The sequence below is a fragment of the Thermobia domestica genome, chromosome 7, assembly GCF_964235325.1.
Source record: "Thermobia domestica chromosome 7, izTheDome1.hap1.1, whole genome shotgun sequence".
In the NCBI taxonomy this organism is placed as follows: Eukaryota; Metazoa; Arthropoda; class Insecta; order Zygentoma; family Lepismatidae; genus Thermobia; species Thermobia domestica.
The window spans coordinates 182,194,296-182,209,468 of NC_137460.1; the positions used below are offsets into that span (position 1 = coordinate 182,194,296).

The 15,173-nt window shown below is 35.4% G+C and overlaps 1 protein-coding gene across 7 annotated transcripts in view; it reads right to left on the bottom strand.

Moving 5' to 3' along the window:
- Positions 1–15,173, bottom strand: part of LOC145690600 (uncharacterized) — a 158,808-nt gene that overhangs the window by 90,356 nt on the left and 53,279 nt on the right. For all 7 annotated transcript variants that reach the window (XR_014132249.1, XR_014132248.1, XM_081765651.1 and 4 more), the window contains exon 3: positions 3,659–4,689. Coding sequence is in view for 5 of the 7 variants with exons in the window: in XM_081765651.1 (XP_081621777.1) it covers positions 3,659–4,509 (851 nt within the window). In the remaining 2 variants the exon portion in view is untranslated. The remainder of the gene's footprint in view (positions 1–3,658; positions 4,690–15,173) is intronic.

Here is a 15,173-nt window from a genome sequence, read left to right on the forward strand (position 1 = left end):
ATGAGGGATTTCATACGAAATATTAATCTTTGTGTGAGAGAGAATTCTCTTGTAAATATTCCATTTCACTTTTTGTTTCCAATTTGGATATACATATTGTACAGTAATTACTGTATATTTGAATGTCATGTACGCATTTGTTTTATTTATATTTAAAAGTATATGCCACACCCACTAGAAATTAGGACAGAGTTACAAGGTAGTAATTTGAACTAAGTTCGAACGTATTTTCTCACGTAATATTGTAAGAACAGTAAAATATCCAGAAACTGAATGTTGAGTCTAATAATTTGAACACGTATATATATATATATAAATCCGAAGCGGGAGTAGGTAACTAATACTTATCAGAAAATGCTAAAAGCTATATCTCACTCACTCACTCTCTCTCTCTTTCTCTCACACATACATACACACACACAGAAATGAAGAGAAAAATGTAAAAATGAAAACAAGCAGATTCTATAGAACGGAAATAATACCTCTAATATTACCACTGAAAATAATAATTAAAGAAATTGGCAAAGATGAAAAATGCAGGGAAACGAAATGTAGTGAGAGTAGGTATTACGTAATAAAGAGATCACAATATTATTAAGAAAACTTCGCATAATCTTCCTGAAGATGTTTTATAACATCAAAGACAATTTTCGAATCTTCATTTTCACAAAGATAAGTGTTCAGTTCTTGTGATACAACGAAAATCCTGGTTTACTCTGTACTGAACTGGAATAAGTTTTATTTTGTTTCAACATCATTATTACCCTTTACCTTTTATAAAATCCTAAGTTATTTTCTTTATTCTGCTTTCAAGTCCTGTGATCTTCGATAATGACTGCCCGCATGATGCAGTCGAAATAACTGTAACAAATTATGTTTATTCATTCTACAAAATTGTAAACACTATATTTTTAACCTTATATAGAGATGATTATCAAAATAATGTAAACATATGAAGAAAATACAACTTCCTAATTAGTACCGTGTGTGACTATGTAGTTTGTAGAATAGTTCTGATTTGCCATGGGATGAAGGCACAAAGGCAGAATGTACCATTCCTCATATAGTGCAACACTCTTTCCATCAGCATAGATGGAAGTGGATACCTGCTCCGAAATGTCAGTTCCAGAAGTAACCACAGGTGTTCAATAAAGTTGAGATCAGGGGATTCCACGGGTTAGGGATGTGTTATAGTTCACTATAGTGTTCATAAAACCCGCCTAAACAACTCCAGCACCATAAATTGGCGCACTGCTATCTTTGAAAATTATGCCATTGGCTGAAAATATTTGGACCATATAATGCACGAGAGCAACTAAAATAGCCTGATGAGTTTCCATTATTTTGATAACCATCTGCATATATTTGTTATATATATATATATCAAGAATCCTGAAGCGCGTCATGAGAAAAAAAAAATGCTTAACAAGAATTAACTAGAAACGCACTAACAAAAGAAACATTTATATACTGACAGTTTAGAGAATTTAAGGGTCAGGCTGGACGGTAAAAGGGCAGGGAAAAATAATTAGTTCACAAACAAAAAAATGCTAATATTTTAAAAAATAAAAATTATATAGAAAACTAGTCTCTGGCTAGCTGGGGGCTCCGTCCCCAGACCCACGAGTCTGCTCGGCCTACGGTCTCGCATTTATTATCTATCGGTCTTTGCATCAACAGTGAATTTCGTAAACTTACTCTTCATATTTCCTGAATCTGCCTGTCCGGGGGCTTCGCACCCTCACATTGTCTTTGCTCGGCCTACGGCCTCGCACCTCTTGAACCCGCAATTCTATCGTTTCTTTTCCTATTTCAACTATCTAAAAGATAAGATTTTGTATCCTAAGAAAACGCCCATTTAAATAGCATGGGAATTTTTTCATCCCCTTTTATACTCCTAAAGAATTAAAAATATTCACTTTTTCAAAATTTTCCTGTCCGTTAGTCCTGGAAGGCTACAATCATGCCAAATTTCATCGTTCTAATCCTGCTGGAAGTGCCTAAACGTTTTGGGGAGTAAAAGGTGTTCCATATAAATAAGATGGGAAAGATTTTTTAGATCCCTATAAAACCATTCTAAAGTTGGATTTTTTATTTTTCTGATTTGCTTAGGTAGTGCTAACGAAAACGTACAAGCATACCGAATTTCAAGTTTGTATTCCAATTTTAAGTACCTAAAACATGAGATTATAGGTAAAAAAAAAAAAAAAAAAAAAAAAAAAAAAAAAAAAAAGCCCGTTTAAATAAAATGGGAAAATTCTTCACCCTCTCTTTAGGCTCCCTAATATTTAAAAATATTCACTTTTGGCAAGTTTCCTGTGGGTTAGTTCCGGAAAGCTACACTCATGCCAAATTTAATCATTGTAGCCCTACAGGAAGTGCTCAATAATTTATATCAGCTCATGTAGTTTTATATATGCTTAAGATAAGATTAAAAAAAAAATACTGTTTAATCTCATCGTGAATATTTAATCTCAAATAATGCTAAAAATAAGTACTGTATATGAGAAAACGTATGAAGTAAAGTGGGTTGTTACAGGATTAAGACCACTGGGACGGATCGCTGATAGGATAGTATTGTATCTTCCAATTTTTTTCTGAAAGGCATACACAAATATCCAAAATACTTAAGAAGTAAATGTAGCCAAACGTAGTGTAATGAGCTTTATGTTCTGGGCGTATATGGTAAATTTGAGCGTTGCCAGAATAGCTGTGATAGTTCACGCAAATCAAGAGTGGCATTACTTCGCCAACATCAAGAATGGATAGTGTGTACAATCAAGGATGCACATAAGGACCGAATTACTAAATGGTGGTGTGTGTGTGTGTGTTATTTATGTGGTAAAATCTTGAAAAATAAAGTTAGTGTCGAATTTGATCAAAGTTACTGCTGGGTTACTAGCATTTTCTCGGTGGAAATGAGGAGTATTTCAACAGGCCAATTCTCGTAATAATGGTGTGAAGGTGCGGAGTAACTTTCGTGTATGACTTTTGGATATGCTGACAAATTCTTTACTACGAGGGAAGAAGATGTCTTTTACACCTAGTTTTCTTCAAGCGTCTAATATATCTTAATACAAAAACCAAGACAAACGAGCTTTTTTTTTTTTTCCGGCTCCAAATGTAACTTCCCATTTCATGGTGCTGTTACAAGCTGCCAACAATCACATTTTCGTGACTGTCACCCCAGTCTCAGGGAGGTGTGTGAGAAAGAGGGACAGGGCTCTATAGCGAAGAAAACACGAGAGAAAAATACAAGTTGGAGGAGTATAGCCCGCAGACGATCACAACTGAGAAATCTGTGGGTGTAACAACTAAGTGGAGTAATGGACGATAAACTGGTTTAGAAGTTGCACTGAAAGTGGAATCGGCTTGAGTAAGAAATGTAGAAGAAAGTAAATAAATTAAATGGAAACAGCAAAAAGAAGAAATATTAATGAAGAATAAAAGTCTCCAGGTAATAATAAGTATTAAGACATTTTCTAATACATAAAATATAACATTATACTCGTGGAGATTAAAAAAAAATACACTTTACAAGATTATTTTAATACAGCGTGTGTTATGACAAATACTTCTACAAACCGTAAATAATTCATATTTACTAAATAAAATGTCATTTGCTGCTAATCTAGAATCAAAATAGTATTTTACTTACTTTTGCTGTTTCCCTTTTTTAACTATTTTCTTAGCACTCCTCGCTGGTGGGAGTTCATTTTCAGTCTCCTGAGCTTCAGTTCCTGCATACAAATTGGCATAATCATCTGGATTAATGTTCGTTTGGCTGTCCGCTGCTTCGTTCAAGATATTTTTAATCTCTTCGAAGTCGCTTGCATCACCTTCATGCATGAGATTCGCACCACTTAAGTCACCTACTGTAGCTGTAGATGATGACACATTTGACATCTGATTTGTATCTGCTGTATCTGTCTCTATTCTGTCATCTATTCCACAAGCAGAACTAAGTCGAGGTTTTTCAACGTCCACCGTTGAAGATACACTACTTGCTTCCATTTCCTGCAATTGATACTTTTTATCTGGATAGCTATTATCATCAAATCCTAAGCGTTCCTCGCCAGTTATCATCTGCAACTGTTCTTTAGGTACTTCCCCCTCTGCAACTGACGGAATAAAATCAGAATGTTCGTACTCGTTGTGAGGTGGTTGTATTTCAGGAACTGTCACAGCTTTGGCACTATCAACGGAATCATTAGGAACACCTGACGAAACACACTGAATATTATTAGATATGTCACCACCACTTCCCAAATCCGACGATGTATCAATTGATGACTCTTCAGATTTATTTGTCGGCAAGCTTGAATCCTCTATTGCTTTTGGCAAATTTTGCGATTCTTTTATATTTTCTGTCGATATACCAGCTACCTGAACTTCATTGCCGGAACCCTGATTCTTCACTACGTCCTGTCCTGTATCATCGGGCATGCTGTCATTGGCTTCGTTTGAGGATTTTATCGTAGATGAAATTTCTCCATCCTCTTCACTCATCTCTTTGTAAATAAATATTTGAAAATGGCTATTTAAAAGACTAAAGAATACTTGTCCTGCTGAATTCTACATCAGCAACTGCATCATTGGCGAAAAATGTGATATACTGGCCTCCATTCTTGTATCTCATGCAATCTGAAGAGGCTGAAATGAACACTAAGCACATCGTGAACGACCATCCTGAAACAGAAATATATATATATATGTACATATTACTGTTGAGAAAGAAATTATTACTTTTTACATAAACAGAGCATATTTGTAACTATTATTTAAGAGTATTTTCTCAATTAACTTCCGGTACCAGATCAAATTATTCTTTCTGCTTACAGTTCAAATCAAAATAAAGCAACTAACTTGTTTTCAACAACCTACGTCAATAATAATTCAGAATACGCAACTGACACAAGCTATTGAATTAAGAAAAAAAAGAACATGCCTCATTGCCATCGATTAGAACCGAGAGTTTAGATGCAAGCTTCCACCTTGTTAATAGGTAAATCTTCGTGTAAATACTATACACATCCCAGACATGAAGTATAAATTATGTACAGAATATTTGCACAAAGGTTCGCCCACTGAAGATGGAAGCGTCTAATGGAACTATTTCATACTAAACAAAGACAATGACGAACAATTTTTCTTGCGGCATACCTTCGGGGCTTCTCCTCCCTTCTCTCCCGGAGCTAAGAAAAATTAAATTGCTATTGTCAATATCAGACACGTACGCAGGAATTTATTTCGTGAGAAGGTGCAACATGAGGAAAAAAATATATTAAAATTTGTAAAATCACCTCTAAAATTACATCTAAATTTACAGAAAGTCGAGATTTCAGAGGAAGGGGATCCCGGACTCTTACAATATACTCCCTACGTACATTGCTGGCTAATATAACAAAATAATATCTCAGAGCAGCCTCCTAAAATTGTGATTTTGTCCCATCACTCGCCCTGGCCAAAATTTTCTAAAAGAAACCCTGATAAGGCAAAATAGGTAAATTCTTATTTTTCCTAATCTAGGTCAATTTTCAAGAGAAAGAAACATCAAAATCACTTGAATTATGTGTGAAGTACATGATTAGAAGTCTATAAACGTTCTTCTTTTAATTTACACTTATTTTTAAATATGTTGATTGCGTTTGGTGAGCGAGTTACTTTCATCAGTCGACGACGAAATGAAAGATAAGAGGAAGTTTTGTTAAGAAACTTGTTAAAAGAAAACTGCATGTGATACTTGAAAAAAATCTGAAAATTAAAAGAACTGAGAAGTCCCTTTTCCGTCGTCGATATCACTCCTATACTGTCAATATTGCCTGAACGTGAACTTACGTCTTTTTCTAATGTTTTTTAGTACTTGGATGAAGATGAATACCTAACATGTTAAACGTTTATTTCCGTTTATGATATTTATGTAGACACTAATATTATGCAAAATTTGTTAAGATTACTTTGATCCGAATTAAGAGGCTTGGGTGACCGGTATTGTCAATTTACAAGTAAACACTTTCCAAGTGTAACACTCCGATTTTGATAAAATTTGGCAAGTAGATACTACACATAAAATGAACGAACACGTGTTTTTTTTTTCTGCGGAAAAACGGTTTTAGGAGGGAAAAACCCCCACCAAAAATTTTGAAAGTTGCCCGAAAGGCAAGAAGAAGTGAACCGAAATGAATGAAATTGTGCACAGATATTGTAGACATAAAATGAGGGAATACGTGTTTGGTATCTTCCTGGAAAAAACGGTTGGGTAGGGCACGGCACGGACCCCTCCAAACCTTTGATCACGAAATATTAAAAATGCTAGTAACAGTATGTCGGATGTGTGTTAAGGACATGAAGAATTGCAACGAAACTTTTTGTGTATGGACAATATGCAAAAAAACAAACGAACACGGTTTTTTTATTTTCAGTGGAAAAACTGTTTTAGGGGCAAAAGCTCCCACCAAATATTTTGAAAGTTGACGCCCGAAAGCCAAGAAGAAGTGAACCACTGAATGAAATAGTGCACAGATATTGTAGACGAAAGATGAGGGAATACGGGTTTCGTATTGTCTTGGAAACAACGGTTGGGTGAGGCACGGACCTCTCCAAACCTTTGATCATGAAATATTAAAAGTGCTTAAATTTACATGAAGAATTGAAACAAACTTTGTGTAGGGACAATAAACAAAATACGTTTTTTTTATTTTCTGCGGAAAAACGGTTTTAGGGGGCAAAAGCCCTCACACAAAATTTTGGAATTTGACGCCCGAAAGGCAAGAAGTGGACCGAAGTAAATGAAATCGTGCACAAATATTGTAGAGGTAAGATGAAGGAATACGTGTTTCATATTTTTCTTAAAAAAAAAAAAAAAAAAAAAAAAAAAAAAAAAAAAAAAAAAAAAAAAAAAAAAACTTTTGAGTAGACCGAGGCGTTGAGTGGCGGAAGGAGTGGACCGAAGCGATTGAAATTGTATGTAGATATTGGATATGTAAAATAAGGCCTTTCGTGTTTCACAAGTGTCTCTATCCGATTTCTTCAAATTTGGCAGATCAACAACACAAACTGTATAGCGTATTTTATAGTATTTCAGGAGGCACCTTTAACCGTTACAATGTTTTTCCGCATAAACGAAAACACGTGTCGATTAATTTCCTGTTGGCTGTTGATGTGCCAAATTTGAAGCAAAACGGATAGGGACACTTGAGAAACACGAAAGTCCTTATTTTACATCGGGTCTATACAATATTTACACATAATTTCATTTGCTTCGGTCCACTCCTTCCTGCTCTATTACGGTAATATTTACTTTTTTCGAAGGGGGCCTAGGCCCCAACACTGTTTTTCTGCACAAATTAAAACACGTTTCATTTATTGTTTTGCAAATTGTCCCTATACGAAGTTTTATTGCAAATCTCCATACTCTTTAGGTCTGAGATACATTTATTTGCACTTTTGATATTTCGTAATCAACGGTTTAGAGGGTTCGTGTCCGCTTTTCTCCAGGATCCAATTATCTCAATTTATGTCTACAATATCTGTGAACAATTTCATTTAATTTTGTGCATTTCTTCTTGCCATTTGGGCCTCAAATTTCAAAATTTTGGTTGGGCTTTCCCACCGTTTTTTCGCAGAAAATAAACCCTATTCGTTTAATTTTTGCGTATTGCCCCTACACAATGGGCCGTTAGAATTCTTTATGTCCTTTAAGCACTTCTGACAAACTGCTATTAGCACTTTTGATATTTCACGATCAAAGTTTTGGAGGGCTCTGTATCTCACCCAAACGTTTTTCTTTTCTTCAAGAAAATAAGAAACGCGTATTCCCTAATTTTATGTCTACAATATCTGTGCACAATTTCATCCACTTCGGTTCACTTCTTCTGGCCTTTCGGGCGTCAAATTCCAATATTCTGGACTAGGGGCTTTTACCCCCTAAAACCGTTTTTCCACAGAAAAAAAAGTGTTAGTTTATTCTTTGCGTATTGTTCATACACAAAGGTTCGTTGCAATTCTTCATCTCCTTTACACACATCTGACATACTGTTACTAGCACTTTTGATATTTCATGATCAAAGGTTTGGAGGGGTCAGTACCCCACCCACCCGTTCTTTCCAGGAATATACGAAATACGTATTACGTCTGCAATATCTGTTCACAATTTAGTTCACTTCGATCCACTTGTTTTTGCCTTTCGAGCGTCAACTTTCAAAATTTTGGTTAGGGACTTTTGCCCCCCCCCCCCCCTTAAACATTTTCCCGCAGAAAATAAAAAACGTGTATTCGTTTCTTTTATGTGCAGTATCTACCTGCCAAACTTAATCAAAATCGGAGTGTTACACTTGGGAAGTGTTACTTGTTAGTATAAAGTTAATTTCTATTTTTAAATTACAGCTTATAGATATTTTGAATTTTCATGCGAAATAGAAACCTACAAAAGCATACTTATTAGTCAATGTTTAAACTAGGGTCGTCATAGTGTTAAGGACATTTGAAATATGGTACAATGAAGTAATTCTACAACAGGAAGTAAGAAAATGATCGAGAACTGAGAAACGTGCATGCAAGTACCGCCGAGTGGACGTTCTAAATATCATACCAAATTACAGATAATTAAGCTGTAATACACTAAAATTCTACAAAAGATCTATATCATGGAAAACTACCTCATAAGTACCGCATATTATTCAATAGAAGGTTGCTAAAAGATATAAACAGCATAACGTCGTTTACAAGAATTTTACATTTCAACTTCTTCCGAATAGATAAAATAGAGAGCTCACTGAACTGCGACTAAGTACCTAATACTTTTTTGATTCACCTTCTGCTCAAAAGACGGCCTAGACACAACGTGGTATGGATTCTAAAAGTGGCTGACAAATTTCCACGGGGATCTGACACCATATATTCCTGATGTTATTCCACAATGAGCCAACAGATGTCGGGCCAGGAGTCATGGCGTGAAGATCTTAATCCACAACATCCCACTGACGTTCTATAGGATTAAGATCCGGTATGTTAGGGAGCCAATTCATATGCTGGAGCTCCGTGGAATGTTCATCAAGCTAAGCAAGTACAGTTCTGGCTAGCTGGCACCGTGCATTGTCGTCTTGAAAAATGTCTCCGTGACTAGAAGTGTTGCATTGTAACGTGTATATAATCCGCTAACACCTGCGGATACACAACAGATGTCGCACTATGGTCTATGCACATCAACAATCCCAGCTCGTGCCAACATAGCATTTCCAAATCATACAGCCGCCCCACTTCCCTGTATAGTACGCACCATGCACGAGGGGTCCATAGCTTCGTGTTGTGGCCGCCACACACGCACGCTTCCGTTGGAGTGGTGTAGCACAAACCGTAATTAATCGGACCAACACAAACTTTTCCAATCATTCACGGTCCAATTAGCGTGCTCCTGTTCCGCCCAAACACTACAAAATCGGCGGCTAAGAGTCTTGAGGTGTACGTGACAAGTAGGCCGTCTGGTTTGAAACTTCATGCGTTCCAGTGTAGGGGGCAAAGTTGCGTGGGATTTGGGAGTTGTGCATTCACTACTGTATCGGTCACGTAATTTAGAGACACTGATGGTACGTTTGGCTGTCACGAGAGTTTGACGCGACGTTCGCACCCGATGTTACCCTGTAGTTCTGTCTCTTGGAAGCTGTTGCGCTATTTTCTTGCACTCCTCCATTACACTGGAACGGGTGCATCTGACAAATGTTACTGTCTACGTTATTAACGCACCTGTTGCTACGTTTGGCTGTCACGAGAGTTTGACGCGACGTTCGCACCGAATGTTACCCTGTAGTTCTGTCTCTTGGAAGCTGTAGCGCTATTTACTTGCACTCCTCCATTACACTGGAACGGGTGCATCTGACAAATGTTATTGTCTACGTTATTAACGCACCTGTTGCTTGGGCACCCGCAATCATGCCCTTTTGGAATGCGGAAAAATTCTGCCCACCTCCCATTGTAACAGTGTGCTGTCTGCCAACATGTAGCCTCGACTATGTTCTTTCCCTGCAATACTCCCAGTTGGGGTGGTCATGTCATCAGCTCGGCTGCTGGCCACGCCTTCTTGTCTGGAGGGGTGGTCCCACTTCAGTGAGCACTTAGTGTGTATGAATATAATATGCAATAGTTCTTCAATTATAGTTTTGCTCGAAATACTTAAAACAACGAAAGAAAACAAGCTGTAATACTATTCAATTTATTAAAATTAATGTCTAACGCACATGTAACCGTTTAAAGCTAATTAAAGTACTGCTGAAAATATGTACATATATTCCATACCTTCACAATAATTTTAAATTAAATGTGAACAGCAATATGATTCCTGTGTGGATACTTCATTGAAATGAGTTCAAAAAATGCAGAAAGCAGCATTTGCCTAAAGGTGGTTTAATTAGTTTCGCATTCAAAACAAATTCTGATATTCTTTTACAAAACAAACGACGAGGATTCTGTTAATCATTTCATGCTGAAGTTACACTTCAATCAAGCTGCACAAAGATGAATTGAAAGTTTTGTAATATTTCCGTCACGTTGGCTTTATGCGTCACATTACAACGAACGCTATCTAATTTTCAAAGTAGAGGCCAACGTGTTACATCGTTTGAGGCCACCTTTCCGATCCCACGCCGATGCCAGATTTTGTCCTTCTCGGCTAAGAAGTCCTGCACTGCACTTTCCATCTTCTCTTAGTTTGTAAATTATTCATTGCAGCTTTGGAAAATTCAAAATTGAAAATACAACCCCCAACTGACTCAGATAATGTGTCTGAGGAAGGCTATATTACATAGCCGAAACTGTAACACAAATATATAATCTTAATATATATAGGGTAATTCTTAAATTAGCGGCAAAATTGAGGAATAAAAGTGCTAAATATATATATTTTTTAATACCATTCATTTTCTTTCAGTAAGTTCAGATACAGCTTAGAAGTATGTTTTGATACTAAGCAGAGCTTAATCTGCATAACTTTAGTTTTAAAAAAATATTTCTTTTTACATGAAATATTAATCCATGCTAATGACATTTTTCCATGCTCATGACAAGGTACACACAATAGCCGTTAGAAAGTGGTGTGCTATATGATTTTGCAAATAGTAATAGTTAGAAATCTACTCTTTGGTTAATTATGGTCGTAGGTGTCAATTTGTGTTGTAACTTTTATTTTTCTTTGCTGAAGTTTAAATTAAAAATTACAGCAAAAATTCACACCCATGACCGAAACTAATTAGAAACTGTATTTCTTACTACGACTATTTGCAAAATCAGAAATAAAGTTTGATATTAAGGCGTAAAAAATATACGGGGAGATACTTGATCTAAAAATAAGGAAACAAACTTTGTCCAAAATCTCATAGTTTTGAAGTTAGAGGCTGCCTGAAGCGTGGGAAAATGTATCTCACAGACCTATGTTTTAAACACTATCAAACATACGGAGTGCTGATTAATAAATCTCTTAGGAAGCCATACCAATTCGATTTAAAAATGAATTTTCCAACTGTGCGATGTGTGCGCAAGGGATTCCCCAAAGGGATGATGAACCAACAGTATTTCATTATTGGTTATTGTTGCAGGAACCTCTTGTACACGCATCGAACACTTGAAACACGTATTTTTAAATATAACCTGTAGGACTTCCTAAGTGGTTTATTAAGACGCACTCACTATGTTGGATAGTTGTTTAATAAAGGGGGTCTCTAAAATTCATTTTTTCATGCTTTCGGCAGCCCAAATCTCCAAACTACGGGCTTTTGGCCAAAGTTCCAGAGACATTCTTCTTTTAGCATCGTATTTGCCCTTATTTTGTTTGTACACATTAATCTAATGTATTTTTAAACATATATCATCACTGTATTATCTATTAAAGTTTTATCAGAAAGTAGAAGATTAGTGTTAAAGGTTCTTCGATTAATGAAACTCGCAATAAACGTTCAAAATTTACATTGGCATTCATCAGAATTAATTTTTCGGAACACGCTCTTTTATACTTTTTGGTTTGTATTTCTCATTTTGGCTTTTAACTATGGCTTTTACTGTCCATTTTTTCAGGAGTCAAGTTGTCAAGTAGCGAAATTTCTTAGGAACAGTCATTGTATTGGTGATAATTTATTATTTTGTTTTTCTCACTGTCACTTCGGTAATTATTTCTTGCTGTCTGCAAGACAATGATATTCAATAAATGTACAAGTGTACTGTACACAAATGTATTTTTATAATTCTTTGGAAAACATATTCCCAGCACTTACGCATATATGATCTTCTAAAATCAAGATACCACCTCACATGCAAGTTTAAATTTATGCTACTAGCTATTACATAGATCTAGTATCATTTTCCCGATGATCTTGAACTAAGGGGATCAGTTTTATTTATTTCTGAAATTTGATCTAGAAAAGGAATTACTTCCAATTCACTCTACATAGATTTTAATAAAATGTGTTTAACATCTAGGGTTTGTATGAAATACATTAGAATATCAAATCAAAGTTCTAAGCCATTTTGAAAGAAACTTTCTGTGACGTACTTAAATGCTCCTTTGTACAGTACATAGTGTACAATTCACTGGCTACATGAACATTACACCTTAACCTTTAATTCTCTTTTAATACAACTTCAAACACAAAGCTAACAGACATCCTTTGTCATATGCTAATAGAAAAGAGCTTTTATAGAAAACAGATATAAGCCCAAAACACCTAAATGGTTTTATTTGGGTATAATCCCCAATGCCCATCTTGACTCCTCTCTCTTGATCCCGCTAGTTTTGAAAATTACAATTCATCGAATTAAAATTTAGTCAACATTTTCTATGTAATTTAAACTCCTACTATGAATTAGAATCCGCAGGTAAAGTTCTGGACCCTTCCCAAAAACAATTTCTGGGTACGTGCCTGTCAATCACTTGTGAATCACGTAACAAGGCAAATTTATTTTAAAAAAGCAAATAATACTCTCAGGAAAGCCATAATAAACCTCAAATTAAATAAATTACAAGAGAATATAAATTAACCTCAAAATTTCCATGCTAATGACGAAATTGCATTTAATCGAGCTTGTACAACAACCTCTTCCACAAATTATTAAATACATTACTTGAATACCTTAAGTTCCTAATGTATTAATTTACAAAAACAATATCGCACTGATTTAATAAATACTTTTATTTCCACAGTCTCCACACTATTGACAATCTATTTTGTCACCCTACCGGAAAATCATACAAATACTTATGTAATGTCTATCTTGGGCAAGTTTCCCTCCAACTACACTGACCAACAAATGACACACGAAAACCGTTCTAGTCGCACGGTTGTCAGGTTATATTTCTCTTTCCAGCGAACGGCGTATCAATTTAAAATGCGCCTTTGCTGACGACTGCAGAAATGGGAACAAAATTTTTGAAGTCTGTAAAATAAGAATACATTAAGACTTGAAGCTATGTTTGAAGCTCAGTAAAGTTGAACATCGCCTGAAAGTTGTCGCTTAATATCAAAGGAGTACGGATACAAACAGCTACTTTGTAAGAACAAAAAACCGTGAAAATGTAGTTGGTTACAGCCATGCTAATGACATTCTCCATTTACTTTTAAATTTCGTACCAAGCTATTTTCTACAAATAGTACATTTTGAGGAAGAAATGTACATGGCATTGTTGAAGGAACTGAATTACACATATATTTCAATTTTTGAGCAATTAGTGTCCTTGGTTAAAAAATATTAACTGGGGACAGCATTTCCCCCCCCTATTTTGAGAATTACCCGTATTACATATATATATATATATATATATATATATATATACTGCTTTAGTCAGTTGGCGTTTTATTTGTAATTCTCTTAGTTGCTGAAATATCGTGAGCGCAGGAAATAAGCGGTGGATCGCATCAAATAATAATATGAGGGTACCAGATCCGCACTATATGGGGGCTGTGACATTAGTTTTAATTCCACTAACGTTCCTGGAGTTTCTTCAAGGTTGTTCGAGAAGTACGAGGTTTTCTGTTATCTTTGCTGCAGAAAGACTCGCTTCCTGTTCAATGCGTGGTATATTTGCGACATAATAAAATACATTTGCTCCAATTGTTCGGAGTACACATTGGCACTGATGTTTCGACGCCTTGTACAAGCCTGTGGTAAATTTAAGGTAATCCTTATTTTTGTATATTTATTAATGGACAAAATTTGGGGCAGTTTTCAGAGAATTTTTAACTTCCTTTTACGTGAGACCTTTTACTCAGTTATCTAAGCTTCCTTACGAGAATCTCTGCTGTTATTTTCTCACGGTGTTCTTATCTAGATATCTCCCCTAGAAACTAATGTGTATGATAGTAGCCAATTGAACTAGCTTTTGTGCATTATTCATTTTTTTCTGCTTGGCTGTAACGTTAAACAGAGCATGCGCAAGAGACCAAACCTGCGTTCGTTCCATTGTCACCAACACTTTACAAGTACTCGGCGGGAAAACACTACGGAATATGTAACTAAACAAATTTGCTCCTTTACATTTTTAAACTCAGTATTTTTATGCTTGTGATCTGCTGAATAATACACATTACACAATACATGGTTACGTGTTACCCGAGGTGAGATTAGATATAAAAATAAAGATGTCTTAATTAAAGTCTATGTTGTAAGATTTTGATGTAATATTCGTAGATTTGTGAACTTGTTCTGAATTATTCCCATACATGTTTATTACGTATGCGTGCTTGAGACCTGTATATAGAATATTACATACACATACGTGTATGTATAGTAGCAAAATAATTTTATGATCTTTTAATGCTTGTGCTGAATGCAAGTTAATGCGTATTCCTAAGTAACCTTGAATTGTTTTAACTATTGTGCTTTTTGCACCTGGAAAGTGCAAGTGTATTCAGAAATTACTATAAAATAGTGTTGGAATGACTTTTAACTTCGTTAAAATTTAATGATCTTTTTTATTTTTATTTATTATTATTATTATTATTATTTTCTATTTCGTTTGTCACCGGTAGTGAAAAGAATCATCATTGGCGTCCGTATTTCTTTGGATTCAACAAAGTTACAATTCCTATTTTACCCTGTGTGAATTAGGAAATTAATTTATTCTAAATTAGTCTTTTAGTTTTTTTACAATAGCGAAACGAATCTATTAGAATGTCTTTTTAATTAGTGATGTG